Source organism: Dromaius novaehollandiae, chromosome 8 (genome assembly GCF_036370855.1).
Source record: "Dromaius novaehollandiae isolate bDroNov1 chromosome 8, bDroNov1.hap1, whole genome shotgun sequence".
Lineage (NCBI taxonomy): Eukaryota > Metazoa > Chordata > Aves > Casuariiformes > Dromaiidae > Dromaius > Dromaius novaehollandiae.
Genome location: NC_088105.1, coordinates 40,521,927 through 40,540,049, shown reverse-complemented (window position 1 = coordinate 40,540,049; position 18,123 = coordinate 40,521,927). Strand labels below are relative to the sequence as shown.

Below are 18,123 nucleotides of genomic sequence, written 5' to 3'. Positions count from 1 at the left end.
ACACACGTCCACAGCGCTTAGCCAGTGCCATGGAGAACCAGAACCGGCTCTGGGCATTCGAACCATGCGGTGAGACAACAGGCCAGTCTGTCCTGGGACCTCCTGCAGGTCCACTCGCGTCCGCTCAAGTAAGAGCGTGCACCTATCAATACTGGATTAAATACAAAATGGCCATTCACCAATCTATCTGCTCTATAGGTTGTCTCATTTAAGAGGTATTACTGGAATCTCACTCAGTGTATCAAACAACTGTTATTATTTTCCATATAAATTCATTATATGGAGCCAGATCTTATTTTCTTATTACTTATCCAAATCTTATATACCATCTCAAAGCAACTAATTTAACAAAGACTAGGAGAAATGCATGATTTGTGAGAAGTTCATAACTTTCACAACATGACTTAATAATTTTTATATTACACAGTAAATTTTACATTATTTTACACAATATAACACAAAAATGAGGTTTTCTCATTCTGCTACCCCCTGTTCTATTGATACTATTTATGAGCATACAACTCTGATACAAGTATTCATATTTCTATTTTCAAACAATATTTTTTATTGAGCTAAGTCTTAGCACAGCACATACTAATATTACACATTTTAAAAATATACTTCATTAAGCAGAACAAATTAATTATGCCACTCTTAACACTGGCAGATGCAGCTCTGAATTTTGACATTTTTTCCAGTAATGTAACATAAAAGTAGCATGATGATGAATGCAATCCCTCATCTTCAAAACTAACCCACCTAAAGTCTTTGCCGTTCTGTCCGCAAAACATATCAGTTAAGAAGTTTACAAAAATTCTATTTTTTTCCACAGCTGAAAGAGTCCCTGCCATTTTGAAATCTGCCAAGATCTGCAACCGTGCATACTGGAGAGCAACAGATATCAACTGTTTCTGTGATTTAATGTCACTATAGTTTTAACCTAATTAAGTGTTAGAGGAATATTTTCTGACTTGAAAAAAAATGGAATTGCATGTGTAAAGAAGAAGGCATCCAGATAATAGCTGCTTAGGGGAAGAGGCAGTCTTATTTACTAAGCAGCTTTAAGAAAAGCTCTTTTTTTCCCCTCCACTATTTTAAGTCTTTAGCAACACAGAAAGACAAGCTCCACCACTACCTGAGACCCGGGAGCAAGGAGCCCCCGATTAGAATTGAAAGCTCAAGCACATTGATGGCCCAATCCTTCCTCAACATGGTTTTGCACTAGAGCCCAGACAGGCATCAGACAGCTTAACAAACGCATATAGCACTGTCCCAAACAATTAAGACAACACCAGGAAGTTTTTTTCCTGTTCTGCCTGTGCCTTCTTTCTCCACAAAAGACATCCTGCTCTTGTTCTCTGTCAAAAAAAAGTTTAGATTCTAGGTCACACTTACCTATGTTTAGAGGCTTGACAGACATTAAAGGTGACCAAAGAGGCGTTACACCAATCATAATCTGCAGCCACATGATGTAGGTGTAGTTGAGCCTCAGAGAGGGCACACAGCACTCACACTTGTCATACTCACTGCAGTCACAAGAAGCAACCATTACAGTCCCCTTTAGAGAGCTTGTAGATACTTCTCCCAGCGACAGCTCTGATCTACAAGAAAAAAAGAAAAAAAAGTAATTCTGTCTACAGTCTATTTTAACAGAGGATGTTTGTCCTTCTGGATAAGGTTTATTTACAGCAAAAACTAATGAAAAGAAATGAGTTGCCTAAAAAGGCAGTAATTGTAACCAACTGTTTTGCTTTTTTTCTTCTCCTCTTAAATATTTTCCCAGTAAAGTAGTTAAAACTATTTCATGAAAAGTATTCCTAAGGGTTGACCTTAAAACATGTTTTCCCAGTGAAGTAGTTAAAACTATTTCATGAAAAGTATTTCTAAGGGTTGACCTTAAAACAAATGTGGTATCATACTAGATGAGATCCATGGTTTAGTCAGTCTAGTTTCCGATTCCTGATGGTAGCTATTACTAGAGGCTTCTTAGGAAGACAAATTTACCCTACAGCAGACAAGCTGGGAATTCTCTGGCCCTTGTAGAGATTACATTCTAATTCCTAGTTGTGAGACACTGAAATAAAATCAAAACACATTTAACATTCCTTCATAAGCTACATAATAATCATAAGCTTTTATTCCAGTGAAAAGGAAACAAGTTTTGCAATTACATGAGGCTAAATAACCCCACCGTTCAGAATACATTTTAGTATTAGTTGTCAACAACTTACAGTTGGGGAGGAGGGGGGGCGAGACACAAATACAGACACCTAATGTTCTCCAAAAGTCTTAACTTTGTGCAGTTAATTCTAAGCTAAGACTTCAGCTATTTTTAGGCAAAGCATGTTTGTTTCTTAGATAGTTTGCCTTTTCCTAAGAAAGCAAGTTATTTAATCACAAGTATTACCACTATTGTCTTGGACAGACCCATGGAAAGTATTTTGGTAAGTAACTCCTACTGCATTCTGCTTTGATTCCTTCTCAGGGTAAAGCTCATGGGACTATTTTTGACCAAATCTCCAGATCTGGGTTCAGGATCCCTCCCCCCAGTCAGGACTCTTTCCTGGAGTGTTTAACATACCAGTCTTTGATTTCATAACACATGGCAAAAATGGTATGGTCTAAGAAACTTTCATAGTCTTAAACAACGCATAGCAGCGTGGGCATAAGATATGTTTCATAAACAGCTTAATCGGATTTTCTAATAATATATGATTTCAACAGACTTTAAAGGAAATAAATGACAAGATACTGTATACAGATGCATGCAGCTGTGCATTATGTCTCCTGTTGATATCAAATATTTTACAGGATACAAAAAGAACACATGCATTTATACTGGAATACCAGCCACCACATTTAGATTACACCTCTGAAATATACATTGTCATTTTCCTTGGGTCAACTTCAAGAAACAGCTGCAAGACAACCCATACTATTTCCCATACACACATTAGTACGCAGACTCTTTTCAAGCGAGTATGCTTTACATACATTTTTAGAACAATGCACGATTACTCTATTACATATGTTTTCAATTCCTGTGTCTCCACACTAATTTCAGTCAAGTTATTTCCAATTTATAAGCAATGCACAAGCAGGCCCAAAGCTGCTTCTGTACTGAGAGCAATCAGCAGTTCCCGTATTATTCTTGATTTTCTGTTCCATATTCCCTAGAATCTTTCAAAAACAAATAAAGTTTTAGGGTATACTGGAGGTATTCAGTGACACAGTGCTCTTTAACACAGTGATTTTAATAGTGTGAATACTGTGTGGCCAAACTTCTCACAAGCAGCAAAGCCAAGGCAAATCATGACCATTAAGCCATCCCATATGCCTTCCTGCTTTTGACACTGTCTTCGCAAATAAAATTATATTTGAATTATTCTGAAATAATTTCGGATTTTTTTCGCTACAGCAAGGGCTTCTTACTAATGCAGAGAAAGAAACTAAGCTAATAAAATAAGAATCTTTCTATAAAAGTTTGAAATAACTTTATAGTTGAGTTGACTCATTTTAACACTTGAGTTCAGGGAGGGGATGAGAACTCCACATTTGGAAAGAAAGGGGGGAAAAAAGCAGTGAAGATTTTCTGCCTTTTTGTTTGTTTTTTTAATCAACTGGCTACTTAGTACATCTAACTGACTGAAACGCACAGGGCAAATGGTTCACTGATCATGTTACCATAATCTGCCATATTAAAAAAAAAAAAAAAAAAAAAAAAAAAGTGATTTTGAAAGGTTGGAAACTGAGGGGAGACTGGAAGCAAACAAAGGGCTAATGACATAAGGGAAAGGGCACATGTAACCCATGCTGTACGCAACTGCAAGGAAAACCAGCATCTACACACATGGATCTCCTTGACCCAGAGCTTCATTGTTCTCATCCTTAATAGATCAAACACACATTCGGCGTCTACCTGCTTGTTCTTAGGATGCTCTTTGAAGGTGGTAACAAAAAAAGTGTTCAATGACACCACTCTCTCAAAGCACCTGTGCTCTGCTGCAATGACCCTGCAAGTCAGGTAAGTTTCCCATGTAGTTTACAGTTGTGAGTGCTACAGTCAGTCAACACTGACATTCCTGCAGTACTTTTTGCCAGTATTCATAGACTTGAGGACACAAGTAGCATGCAACTCTATGCTAACGGTACTTGGCAGACATACAGCTTCTGTATTTCTTGGAGTACTTTTGTCTTTCCTAGATGTGGTCCCACTTCTTTCTTCTGCATTCCTTTAAAAAAACTTCACAAAAATTCCTTTAAGTTTCCTTGCCTTCTATCATTGCTCACAACTTTTATAATTAGTCTCAAAAAAATACAATCAACCCATAACAAATCTGTAATTATTTCTAATTAACCTTCAGATCCAATATTGCTCATGTGGCTTAGTAAGTATAGCTGTTCCTGACAGGTTTCAGATTTTTAAATAACACTTCCATGAAGATACCAAATTACAGTAATATACACTCTTTAGTTAAATTAGCATTGCAATAGCTCAGCTATTTGTACTCAGTGAAGTCTACTAGTCCCAAAAGACTTGAAAATATCTTATTTTGTAACGATTTTACATTATCCAAAGAATATACAAAGATATTAAACATTCCAGTATGCAAGTAAGGCTTCCCTTCAGGCTTCAGGAACACAAATCCATAAATAAAGACCATTAACGTTCCAGTATCTTCCCCAACTCCTTTATCCATCTACAGCATACGGTACTAAGACGTGAAAGAGTTTATCAGCCTTTAACCAGCAGCATTTAAAAGCACATTTATATCCTTCAAGCACAGTGGCCAAGAGCGGTCAGGGCTGCAGCTGGTCTTTCGGCCTCAGCATGCCCTGCAGCCTCAGCCCCACCCCAGGCCGAAGCCCCGAAGAGCTGAGAGTCCCATCCAAATGGAGCAGAGCTCTGCACCGTGCTTTCACCACAGCTACATTCCAGCCAACAGATATCACGAGGTTCCCTCTATTTCAACCCAAAAATACCACTGAGGCTGCTTCCTCATTCTGGTTTCCTAGGCACAGGCCTTAAAGCTGATCCAAACTCAGACCCAAACTCTCAGCATCTACATCTATTTCAATTTCTCAATTGTCAGATTTCGGCATCCTCAGCACTCTACAGACTCCAGCGTGATGGAGCGCTCCTCTCTGCATTACTATTTCTTCAGGCATTATCACAGTCATAGCTCATCTAAGGCTTTCTATGTCATTTATTTGACACAATCAGTCCCAGCTGTGTCTTTTAGCCACGTAAAAGCAGACTTATTTGGAAGACTAGTTACCACCCTCCCACACCTTTTTCCTAATCACTCCTAATGATTATTTCAAATTTTAAACAGTCAAACTGAGCTTATATGCACCCAGATCATCTGTGTACTGGGAAAGAATGGTTGAGCTCCTTCCTGTGCTGTGCTGATCCTGTGTCTCAAAGGTCATCTGCTTGGGAGTAAATAGGCATGGACTGTTATTCCTCCCTGCTCCCACCACACAAGCCTTTTTATTTGTTTACTGTACACACTGCTCTGTGTAGGAATGCAAGTGTAACTAGAAGAAAGCCCTGTGGCTTCATGCCAGGCAGGTCCTCCACCACTTGCAACAGAAAACTACCAGTATCTTGCTTCCATACCATCAACTTCTCCTCTGAACAGCTCACTGCCTTTCCAGGCAACTAGCACAAAGCACAGGAAAAGACTAAGCTATGTTACCAGATGCCAGGTACACTCTGTTCTCAGAGGAAGATACCAGATACTAAGAAATAGGATAATTGTATTTGCATTTCAGCAGACTGGAAACTCACAAAACTGAATATGGGATAAGGGAACAGACAGCTTCAGGAAAGGGTCCACATCAACTTACTCCAAGATCCAAGAAAGATTTGCCAAGACAGGGCTAAATGTGTTGTGACCCAAACACAAGCAAAATAACAGAAAGCTAAAGCATTCTGGAGAACTGCCACAGCCCGGGATTGCACGGGTAGCCTGTCACCTTCACTCTGGCTGCAGACGGACCCAGTCACAGAACAGCCATTGTTCCTAAACTGCAAATACTGATTTTAGATGAGCTTGTGCTTATGAAGCCCTCAGAATTTCAGGAGAGGGCAGTGCCTTCATTCAGTAGAATGAAAGAAATACTTTGGGGAAACCTGAAACAAAGTAGCAGGCTATTAAAAACTGGAGTTTTCCATCAGACTTGCAGCAAGCCAAGAGAAGCCATACACTGTGGCTCAACAAAAGCTTTTTATCACACAAAAGCAGGCAGAGCCAAGACCCTATGGCAAGGGCAGGGCAAGAGGGCTTAGAAAATATATTCATATATATTAATGTCCCTGACCAGTTCTATATTACTGGCTGCTAGAACTGGAGAGAGACTTTATCTTGGCACAGAGGGATAAGCGAGAACAAGAGAAGTACTAAAACTATGAACTTCTGTGAACCAATTACCAGAGCCCACCTCCGAGGTTCAACAGAATAAATTACACCTAACTTTTAACGGCTGGCAGAGAGGGGAGAGCAAATGCGCAAAGGCGATGTGACTTTAAGCTGGAAATACAGGACTAAAGTTTAAGAGACTACAGAATAAGAGGGGAGGAAAAAAAACAAAACCAAAAATCTGCACACCCTGAGCCACAGAAGCAAGTAATACTGCAACACGGGCTGGTGTCTAAGGCTTGCTTTTCTGTTCTGCTCCAAGTTCTGCACATTTCAGCTGTGTAGGAATAGTTTTTTTTAGTCAACACCAAGTTCCCAAATGTTTTGTATTTCAGTGCATAGCTCAACTACACTTCAGAATTTGTTGTCATTTAAGCTAAATTAATCTCAGAATTAGTAATAATCTTAAATTAGTATTCATCACTGTCTACAGAAAAGACAAGTTATGATCAGTGCTCAAAATTCACCAATACCTTGCTGATACAGGTGAATTCACCTGTGCCACTATGAAAGCAACCCTAAGGCTAACTGATTTCAGTTTATACAATTAATCATCAGGCTTTACAGCATTCCTAGAATATACTACTGGAAAGATCATCATTCACTTATAGTAGACGATTAAATTTAATTTGTCTAATCACATTTCGGAATAAACCTTCTCCTCCCAAAAAGATTCTGCTAGGAAAGGTCAAAAGCCTTATCGTTACCCTTGTCTGAGCCTCTCTTATAGAAAACAGTCATAGCACTGCTTCAGACAGAACAAAGCATTTTCTATTCAAAGCTACCTGATATCATTACAAGCAGGCAAATTGTGGGTGGGTAAAATGAAAAGGATACTTTTTAACGCTGAAAAACTTAAGACTGGTGAGGACCCAAGTATTTTGTTGTAGATTCTTCTAGGTTATTACTTCTGTAGCTTGCCTGTCTTATATGTGAGAATCCTGGCATGATCTCCAGACTCCCAGGGAGTAACAAATGCCAGGAATGCATATTTTAAAACTGGGAATGTTTTCAAGGTATTTTGGCTCATATGAAGAAAATGTTAAGGTATCAGCAAGCCAACAGGGAAAGCTGTCACTTTACCAAAATATGAAATGCTTTGCTAGCTGTTCCCCCAGAACACAGGGACCCTGAAAGAAAAACATTGACATGAACTCTGGGAAGGGAAACAAGTTCTCTAATGTCAGGGACTGCATTGCATCTTGCCCTTGCATAAAAAAGTAATCAAATCCAGAAATGCCACAAGGACACACATTAGCCTATATGCCCAGCTCTCCTAAATTGTGTGATACTTACTGAATTCCCTTCATTAGACAAAGAACCTCTTCATCCAGCTGAGACTTGAATTTGTTGTTCCATGGGCATTAGGCACACCAAAAATGAATATACAGATTACTACACTAGGATTACTGGCTAAGATATTTCTATTTTGCAGATGAAAATGTGGATGAAACAGAGACAAAGTCAGATTTACTTCTCCCACAAAAAACATGTAACGGTATTTCAGAATTGAAAGCCATAAGGAACACTGGAAACAGGAACCCACTCGAAATCTGGTTTCAGGTTTAAAGTATTCTGTCAACTAAAAAACCTGCATTTATTACCAGATAATGCAGTTGTTTTCCACCCTGACAACAGGGATAATTTGTGGTAAGTGATATCTGTCATCCAGCTCTGACTTTTTAAATAGAAGTTGTCACCTGTCAATTCAGCATGGCAACTATTTGTATTTAGCCTGTTTCCTAAGGAAATTAAGTCTGTGTGGTCACACTGTCTGTGACGACACTTTGCCCTCAAACACTTTTTGAGCCTGCTGAGCAACAGGCAGGAAATATCATGCCTTCCAATCTATCAGTAATACAGAAAATTCCATATGGCTTTGAAATGGAATCGAACAGATCCTTTTAAGACCAAATCAAAGAGGTCATGTACAAAAGACCTGCCCACCCCACAGTCAAGATGATTACCATCTATTACCTTTCCAAAGAATATTTACCACAGTGACAACTACACAGGTCACAGCTCACCTCTCGGAGGCACCAAAATGATTAGAGAAGCACTGGGCATTGTATTAGATGTTAAGTAACATAATCAATTACTTCAAAAGAGATAACATTTTGGGCAAAAGCATAAAAAAGGCAGAACCAAAATCACGCCTTCAAAATTAAGCAATTGTAAAAGCAAAGATATTGTAGCAAGTCAATAGTGACTTAATTAAAATAACCATTTTAAGAAAGGAACATGGAAAGGACAGAGGAAAGGAACTGCCCTATGCTAATCACTTCTTATTCAAAGGCAGAACCATCAGCTTTCCATGTTGTCTTAGATTACCACTAGATAAGAAAGGAACATAACATTATCTGCTTGTGAAGCTAATGCTACCACTGTGCTACAAGCCTGTGAGACCACAACTGGTGTTTTAGAAAATGCTAACAGTGACAAACTTGACACAGTCTGTACTTACACAGCATATAAAAGATTAACCTTCAAATCAGCTCTCAAGTACAACTTCAAAAACCGCAGGCTACAAACTAACAGGTCCAGCTCTCCTTTAATCCAGCATTCAATGTTCCAATTTGAATCTAAACAAAAGAAAGGGATTAAACATTTCTGAGCTATATTAAAACCTAAAAACAACTGAAGTGCCAGGATAAAATTCACTCAAAAAGAGAGGGCATTTAACAGATATCCATCAAGATGCGGCTGGGCACCATGCGTGCAAATGTTTATGAACAATTTAGTCTGGCAGTCTTCAAAAGACATTTATTTGTTCCATGAGACAGTTCTTATAAAATGAAATTCTACTCTACTGAAGTCAATGGGATTGCTGCCATTGATAGCAGTAGGCCAACAGGCCAGTATGTTGCTCAGAGATTGAGTATATGAAAGGAGAAAACAATCCAGGAAAAAAATAGAGGCTAATTCATGTACAGATATTTACAGAGGCTTCACAATCCAGGCAGAAGAGACAGCACTTGCTCTCAGTCTCCCCCTCCTCCTGGAGTTTAAAGCCTGCATCTGCAGAAGTATTTAAACTATTTCCCATAGTGGCTAAACACCTTTGAAGATCTGGGCTTACGCGCTCATATGCAGTGCTACATATTTTATTCAGTATTCCCTTAGAAAGACAGCCAACATTTTTTTCCCCCTTTGAATCTATGCGATACAGTTTACCTTCCATTTCAGGCTTCTGCAAGGAAGGATTTTGCCATATTACGTTGTCTGCTCTGGCTAAAAATGACTCCCCAAACTTTTTTCTGAAGAACAACTTATTATGCTCTTGACTGAAAAACCTACCTGCTTCCTGAGAAGCCGAGATGCTTATTTCTGAAGGAATAAACATCCTTGTTTGCATGCTTGCTCTGTACAAAGAGCAATCAATGTTGTTATCACTCCAAAGGCAACAGAGAAAACTTTCTTCAGTCATTATCAAGGGAGAGTTGGCTTCGGCAGCTCCATGCTCTCCATTCAAACCAGACCAGCCCTCCACAGCTCTAGCAGAGAGAGGACTCAAAAGCGTCTCATTCAGCAGCACACAAGGTAATGAGAAGTTCCTAGGAGGAATCTGATAGACCATACAATGGGCAACTGCCATTTGAAGAAAGTCTGCAAATATAAAGACAAAATAAAGGAAAAAAAAGATCATACTACTTTACAATGTAAAGGAAGTGGCCTATGCTATACAGAAACACTTGCATTAAATAAAAATTAAACAAATTGCAGGGGCTAGTCTCCTCAGAGTTGGAGACAAAAATTGTTAAAAACACCCTCTCTGAACTGGTGTCTCACAGCTGACAGATGCCAGCCTTCTCCCCACAGTCACTGCACCTAACTTTTTGTTTCCTCAAGCTCTTGAGATAGGCCAAAACCAAGACAATAGGGGAAGCACCTCTTTTGGTTTAAATGAACTCAAAATACAGTGACTCCTAAATCTAAGTTCATGCACTGTACAGATAGGAGGCTCCTATCTCCCTGCAGTACTGGGACATTTGCAATCCAGACATTTACGATATGGCTCCATTGTTTTTGAAAATATAATCCCATTGTAAATGACACAGACACTTTGTAACTCTTCAATCCCAAAGAACAGTTTCACAAGAACATATGACTTGATGGTAACTACACAACCCAAGGGCATTATCTGGGAAATGAGATGTAGGAAAACCATTATCTTTTCCATCAGACTTACTTTCCTCAAAATAAAATCCCTCTGACCACAGTTGTAGTTCTTGTTGGTAAGTCATAGCTTGAATTACATTAATAATGACTTTGAGAATGATGAACACATCCCTTTTGTAAATAGCTTACTGTAAAATATTGAATGAATTCCCAAGATTAAAGCTCTAGCTAAAGAAAGGCATGTGGTTGATTCGTGCACTTTCTTATTTTTATCATTCTACTCAGTAAAGGCATGAAAATTTTAAACAGTTCATTATGGAGAAATTAATTCATGTTCAGTGTCTTACAATAGCTAAAATAAGAAAAACAGAATTTCTGTCACTATCACTGTTTCATTAATAGCACATAAGCTAAATAATAGAAAAGTATAAAATGCAAGTTTTCTAAAAGTAGATGCATATTACACTAAAAGCAGACACGTGTTACTATCCGGTGTGTTGAGGTGTTTCGTTTTCTTTACACACATTTTGTATTACCAGACTCCGGAAGGGTTCTGCTCTTTTCTCCTCTCCTGTTTAACAAGGCAGAGTTTGTGCCTTTGTAAATATCAGCTTCATTAGGCCTCCTGGCCCCATGTGGAGGATTCAGTTGGCCGAACAGACTATTAGTCCGTAATCCATGATTAAAAAAGAACACGAGTAAGTGACACGACTGCCTATGAAGCAGGACAGATAACTAATACACCACTCGTTTTACAGAATCAACTGGAGGGAAAAGAAGATTCCTGCCAGTCATCTCTTTTATTAAAAAAAATAAAACACACAGACCTTCCTCTTCCCTTGCATATCGCACCAGACAATCTCACGGGATTAACTAAATCCTGTGAACTCAAAATGTATGCAGCTACTTACCATTTCCTCACAAGTGTTAAAAAACAAATGAGCTATAATGTATTACAGTACAGAATGTTTAGCATAGGATTGATTGCTATAGCTCTTAAAAGCCCCTTAATAAATCATAGCATATAGTTATTGATCAACAGCATGCATTAAGAATGTTTTCCTGCTACAGATGTAACAGTTTATCCATGACACTGATGCACAGAAGGCCACTGCACATAGCTCTACCCCTCAAACGGTACCATAACTCCATGCCTAGGTTAACAAGGCTACAAAGATGCCAGTCATGGATATTTGCCTGTTTGGAAACACAGTCAGATGGCCACTCAGTGACCTCCTTACTGGCCAGCAATCAAGTGACAAACAGCTCTGAAGAAAACTCCCCAAAGTATCCAGGCCTTTGAATTAAAAGGTACAGAAAATGTTTACATTATGTAAGGTATTTAAAGAAGTATTTCTCAACATGCAATATCTGATACCAAGCAGATATAGGTATGTATATTGTCTGATGAATTCTTCATCTTTTGTGAAGATGTGAAAAGACACAATTTGAAACCAACTTTGCTGGATTATAGTATTTGCTTTCTCTCTAATCATCATCATAAATCTTTAAACATTTTTTTCTTAATCCAAAAAATGAGAGGAAGGCAAATGCCAGCCGTCTCTGAACAGCACACACCAATATTGTTATAGACACTTCCCAATTAGAAAAACAATTTACTCTATTTAACAACATTTACAGTGAATTGAGTATCCTTCAGCAGCATTGTGCACATGAAAGCAAGAATGCCACTTATGTATACAAAAGCAGAGCTAAAACTCAAATGAAGTCTTGGCTTCACTTAACTAAACACAAACTTTACAATCGGTTTCTATGTCACCTGGATTTTCCCTTCCACTTTTGGACTTGTTAGGGTAACAGAACAAATTACCCATAAACCTCTAGTCTTTGCACATTTTACCCGAGGCATTTGTTTTAATGCGTCTTGACTCACCACGTACTTTTTTCTGATGCTTCCTGACCGTAAGAATTAAGATCACTGTCCTTTGGGGATAAGACACATAGGCACAACTTGCACAATGAAAAATCACAACCTTTGCATATTCTAGTTGCATATTGTGACAAGATACCAATCCAGGAGTATGATTTTAAGTGCCACTGTATCACAAAAAAGTGATTATTCTTCATCTTACATAAACTTCCAATATACTTATTTTTAATAGCAATGTTTATAGTAACTTACCCAACTGCACAAACATGGTCAGAATGATTTGCCAATACATCTTGTTTTGAACAGCTGATCTGAAAAACAGACAGAAAACTAACTAAGAGCTGATAATTATCAGTCTATTATTTTATTAGGATTTGGTGCTTATGCTACAAAATATTTGTAAACGTATATAAACATGTTCCACTGAATTCATGTGTTTTGCTAGTTTTAAGTTAAAATTATGATGCACTCACTCAATTTGATATTTATCCCTTCATACAGTAAGCAAGAACAAAATCAAAATGTCACTTGAGAAAGTAACTCAGTAATACTGCTCAGAATATCAATTAGATATCAATACAGCCCTCCTCTCATCATTAGGACTACACTACCTTTCCCCTCCGGGCCCTTTATGATTGTTGGTCACTTTCTGGGTTTGGTCTGCTGAAAGGCACTACGAATCTAAACAATCAAAATGCCCAAGAGATGCTCAGGTTTCAAAGTACACCATACACATGAGCACCAATTCCAAAGGTGAACCCTTGGAAAATCAGGTGGGGTTGGAGCCAGGCCGTTTCTTCAGCACAGATCATCTTCATTTTGGTCTGCAAGATGAGTCAGTCCCATCCACTTTTCTCCCCATTCATTCAGGTTGTAATCAGAATACATTTTGAGCTACATTTTGAGTAATTAAAGAGAAGAGCTCCCGGTCTCAAAGGTAGTGCTTCATAGCCTCTACTTCAGACGAAAATTTACCTCTCAGCACAGTTGTTATTAGGCCAACCCTACCTGTACATCTTCCATTAGTCTGTCTCCCAATGCATGAGCCATGAAGGCCAGAGGAATTATGCTAGCTACAATCTTCTACAAGGGCTGTCATTTCATGAAGTTACAGGCTAGAATTATTTGCAAAAGCTTGCAAAAATTAACCAAAGTTAATTTTTTTTCCCTCCAAATTTCTAACTGGAAGGAACAAACCATTCATAATAACTTACTTCACAAAAGCATACACTACTCATACTATTAAACCTGCAGCTTAACGAAAACCAGAGGAAAAAAATGACAGTCCATGTTCCTCTTTCACAGATGCAACAGAAATCTGCAGTCAATAGCTCAACCACTTCTCAGTAGGAAGCTCTGGCAGAGATCACTTTGATATATTGTCCAAGCAAATCAGACATATTTCAGAGGCTTATATAGTTATCAGTATGTCATGGATGTTATTGCAAATGACTTTAGAGCTCTCACTTTGAACACAAGTAAAACATTTCCACCATCAAGAGCTCTAAATAATCCCTAAAGTTACAGTCCATCACTTGGTCTCCCAACACTGCAAGAAGCAAAGGCTGTCACCCACATACCTCAGCCCTATTGTTTCTAGATACTTAAAGAAAAGAGCCACTATTTTGCAAACAACTCATATTTCATTATACTATTTCAAAAGAGAATGTAAAACAGTGAAGTCTCATCTCCTATTTGTCCCTGGAAGAAGGTAGTTCATTAATTGTGTCGACAATACCTTCTGTGTTAATTTCACCAATGCAATACGTAGGGTAGACTGAAGATAAAGCAACCACAGATTGCCACAATCACGTACACCTCAAAGAAATAAAGTCATAATTATGTAGTCTACTGAAGATAAAGGCATTTTCACTTTCTGCTGCTGTCTAAATGATTGGATAGAGCAACCAAAGAGACTCCAGTATCAGCACTAACTTAACCATAATTAACAAATATTTGGGCAAGAAGGCAAAGATACAGTTCAGACCAGGTCCCCAAGACATCTTTTTCCACATTTGTCTAAGCTGAATTTTTACCAATGCGTTCTTTTTTTATCCCGATTCCAACAACATTCATGAACCAAAAAACAGTACTGTACATGATCAAAAAGCAATGCAAGATACATGTCATCAGCATTAGCTGCATTTATTTTCATGGTTTAGTATTCCTTGTGGACACTTGAAATAAGAATTGGGTAGAAGGAACTATCTACAGAAAACTCCCAGGATAAGAGGAATGTACTACTGAACTGGAGTACTGAATATCTTTTCTAATGAGAACAATGAACTTATGAGAAATTCTAACTAACCTCTTTATAAGAAAGAATACAAGTTTTATAGGAACAGTTGCAGGGAACTGGAAGATCAATACAGGAGCATTGCAAAAGCTTTTCACTACAGCTCTGTCCTGGAGCGAGTAAGCTAACAACACAGCAAGGACCAGTGGCTGGTGTATGTGTGGCTGCGACAGTATCCACACAAATGGAAGGGATCTGGGCCTGCTTTAGCACATCTGCCTTAAGACACTGCATTCTGGAACCACCAGCTGTTCTGCTGCTGTACGCAAGAAGTTTTCCAATTTTGTACATTAATAGCATATTCCTCTCCAGTTTAACACTGATCAAAGATGCAATAAGGAGAGTCCTTGTCTCGACAAAAACATCCAATTAAATTCAAAACATAGCAAACACGACAAGCAAGGAGAAGGATAATGAAATTAAGATAATTTTTACAGCCAGGCTGTGAAGTTGTACAATTCATTGGCATATCAGCATGGGAAACATTTTCAGCATAGCCTGAAACAAAACTGGCTGATGATCCACAAACACCTGCTGACTGGGCTCAGAAAAATGTACTGAAAGATTTCCTTTTCCCTCTGGAGCTGCCCACCCCCTCCCCCCCTTTTTTTCCTTCTGTTTCTTGCCTTGACAACTTACATTTTGCGTGTCTCACCTCTGAATTACAGAAAATATGCTTAATGTGAAAAGAGGATTGTAATACAAGGCAGGTTTAGCTGTCCAGTCAGAACATTAGTAAACAGAGGGCTGGAACTGGACACTAAGAGTGCCAAGTCTCTACAACCTTTCCTGGACACAGCTGAGTAGCGTAATCCTGACGTCACTGAAACTCAACTGTAAAATTCTCACCAACTTTTACAGGGACAAAGGGATTAGATGAGCAAACACTGCAGGATCAGAGATTACATATTAGTGGTTTGCCAATGAGCAAATACTCCAAAATAATATTTTTCCCAAATTTCAGAAGCTACAGAAACTTACAGAAACTCAATTATCGGAATCTCCTATTTTTCCTCAAACAATATATCCACAAACATACAGGCTTTGGAAGTGAGGTGGTTTTTTTCTTATTCCTAAAAAAACAACAACAGCTGCTAGTTAATGGGAAATGGGAACATAATACTGTAAGCATACAAACTGTCCCTGAGTTTTGAAAGCACTCTGCTACAGCTGTTTTTAAATATTTAAAAGATCTCTATAAAGCATAAAATATTCTAGTAATAATGCCTACGCACAACGTCTTCTGGCTTGATCTTTAAGGGTGCCGAGGACTTCCCAAACCTGTGGGTTTTGGCGAGAGCAGTGGTTCTTAGTCAGCCCTCCTAGGCATGGAATTTCATTGTGTTTGTCATTTACTATATGAATAAACGTTATAAATAAAGAGTTCAGAGTAAATGGAACATGGAATATAGCAATGAAAGCGACTTGTACTAAATATTTTTGCTTTCAAACACCACAAAAGCTTTAACTGAGGCAACCCAAGCGGCACATCACCCCACACACCGAGTGGGGTAAGATGAGCAGCAGAGCTCCCCTTGTCTCACTAGTATGCACTGATTTTTAGAAAGAGGAAGTACTGCTATAAAAAACAGCCTCTAAGTCTGCCTGTACAGCCTGTTTTCTGAAACTCTGCAGTAAAGTGCCCCAAGCCTAGAGCTGATTTTTTCCTTGCCTGCACTGAGGCTACCCCTCACTTCACAAACATCCACAGCACTCTAAGACAGCTCCTCCACGATGCCACACCAGAGATGGAAGGCACGGGATCCAGCGGCAGAAGAGTTGCATTTTTCCCCCGTTTCCAGAAAACCCTACCAAAGGCAATATCTAAGTTTGTGCATGCTCATGATGCACATTCAATTTAAGAAACTTCACAAATATTGGCCATTTTAAGCAAGGGATAGAGAAAAGCATTTGTTAATAAACACTGTTTCTCCCAGGTCCTGCACTCCTCACAGAGAAGCATACATCCATTCTTCCTTACGTGCAGGTGTAAGCAGAGCTCCTGTAATTACCTGACGCTCCAAACTCCTTCAGATTATAGCTGCACGTGGCAGTTAAGGGCTCTCAGTGCTTTCATTATAAACTCTATTTATAAACGTCCATGTCAATAATTAGCAGATTAAATTTCCAAAGCACTTTTCTGTCGGAATGGGACTATTAACAGCGCCGGCGACTCGCACATTAGCCAGTCCTCTGCTGCACCTTCGCGGAGACCTCTTTTTTGCCTCAAACCCTAAAGCCTCAAAGGAAGAGGAAAAAAAAAAAAAGTCTGACAACGGGGGGTTATATACATCATGCTAGCCTCTAAACTTGCCTCGTCCTTTAGAAAGAAGATCTGTTAAGCAAAAAAAAAGGGGGGGGGGTTAACAGATAAGTTGCATTTTGGTCACCACACGTATTTCAGCAACAAACTACGCAGTTTTTACTGCACGCCACCTTCAAGCTCTCCTCTCGTTTGCCCCACCAGCATGAAGGCAGGAAGCCACCGGGGGGGGGGGGGGGGCAGGTCCGCACTCCTCAGGTCCCGTCGCCCTCCTCAGGTCCCGTCGTCCTCGCGGCGGGGCGAGGCAAGGCAAGGCGAGCACGCAGCCCCTTCCCCCGGCTGCAGCCGCCGGCCGGCTCGGCGTTAGAGAACCGCTCCCACCTCAGCGAGCGCCGGCAGCCAGCTCCAAGGCGCGTCGCTCCTCAGGGCTCTCCCGCCCCGCGGCCTCGGCGGGCGCTGCGCAGCCCCCGGCGGCTCCGTCCCCGCCCGAGCGTGAGGGGCCGGCGCCGATCCCGCGCCGCCACAGGGCGCGGAGAGCCCCGCGAAGCCTCCGTAAACAAGTAAATGCACAGACCTACTTTGCTTCATCTCCAGAGTCTTAATGAACATCGGAAGTTACGCCGAAACTAGCCTCTTCTTTTTTTCCTCCTTTCCCTTCTGGCAGCTCTGGGACGCGGGCAGACAAGGGTCGCCGCCGCCCGGCTCTCCCCGCGGAGCGCCACTCCTCCCGCCGCGGGGCCGCCGGCTGCCCGCCCACCGGCCCCGGGCGCCGCCCGGCCCGGCCCCGCCGCCGCCTCGCCCTAACGGTCGCCAGGGCGCCCCGCCCCTGCCGCCCTGCGCGGGGGGAACCGGGCGCCCCTCAGCGCCCGCTGCCCGCGAGGCTCGGGGCCAGGGGTGAGGAGCCGGGACTGGGGCGAGGAGTGGCTCCAGCCCCTCTCCTCAGACCCAAGATGTCGGCGGGCCCCCTCAGAACACAGCCCTAGCCCCTCTCTTCAGAGCCAAGATGGCAGCGGGGCCCCTTCAGAGCGCGGCCCTGGCCCCTCTCCTCACACCCAAGATGGCGCCGGGGCCCCCTCAGAGCACGGCCACTCTCACACCCAAGATGGCGGCGGGGCCCCCTCAGAGCATG

General features: G+C 40.6%; 1 protein-coding gene across 6 annotated transcripts in view; it reads right to left on the bottom strand.

Annotated features, from left to right (window-relative positions):
- The window catches only part of LEPR (leptin receptor), a 44,893-nt gene extending 27,161 nt beyond the window's left edge, over positions 1-17,732 (bottom strand). For 2 of the 6 annotated variants that reach the window (XM_026113972.2, XM_026113978.2), the window contains exons 1-5: positions 17,569-17,732; positions 12,688-12,746; positions 9,723-10,031; positions 8,890-9,007; positions 1,396-1,601 (exon numbers count right to left, since the gene is read on the bottom strand). In XM_026113972.2, the coding sequence (XP_025969757.2) occupies positions 1,396-1,601; positions 8,890-9,007; positions 9,723-10,031; positions 12,688-12,746; positions 17,569-17,603 (727 nt within the window). In that variant the 5' untranslated portion in view covers positions 17,604-17,732. Of the gene's footprint in view, positions 1-1,395; positions 1,602-8,889; positions 9,008-9,722; positions 10,032-12,687; positions 12,747-15,712; positions 15,805-16,743; positions 16,961-17,568 lie in introns of those variants that run through there. The other 4 variants (XM_064516329.1, XM_026113973.2, XM_026113974.2 and 1 more) reach the window with 4 other exon arrangements.
- Positions 17,733-18,123: the final 391 nt, after the last annotated feature.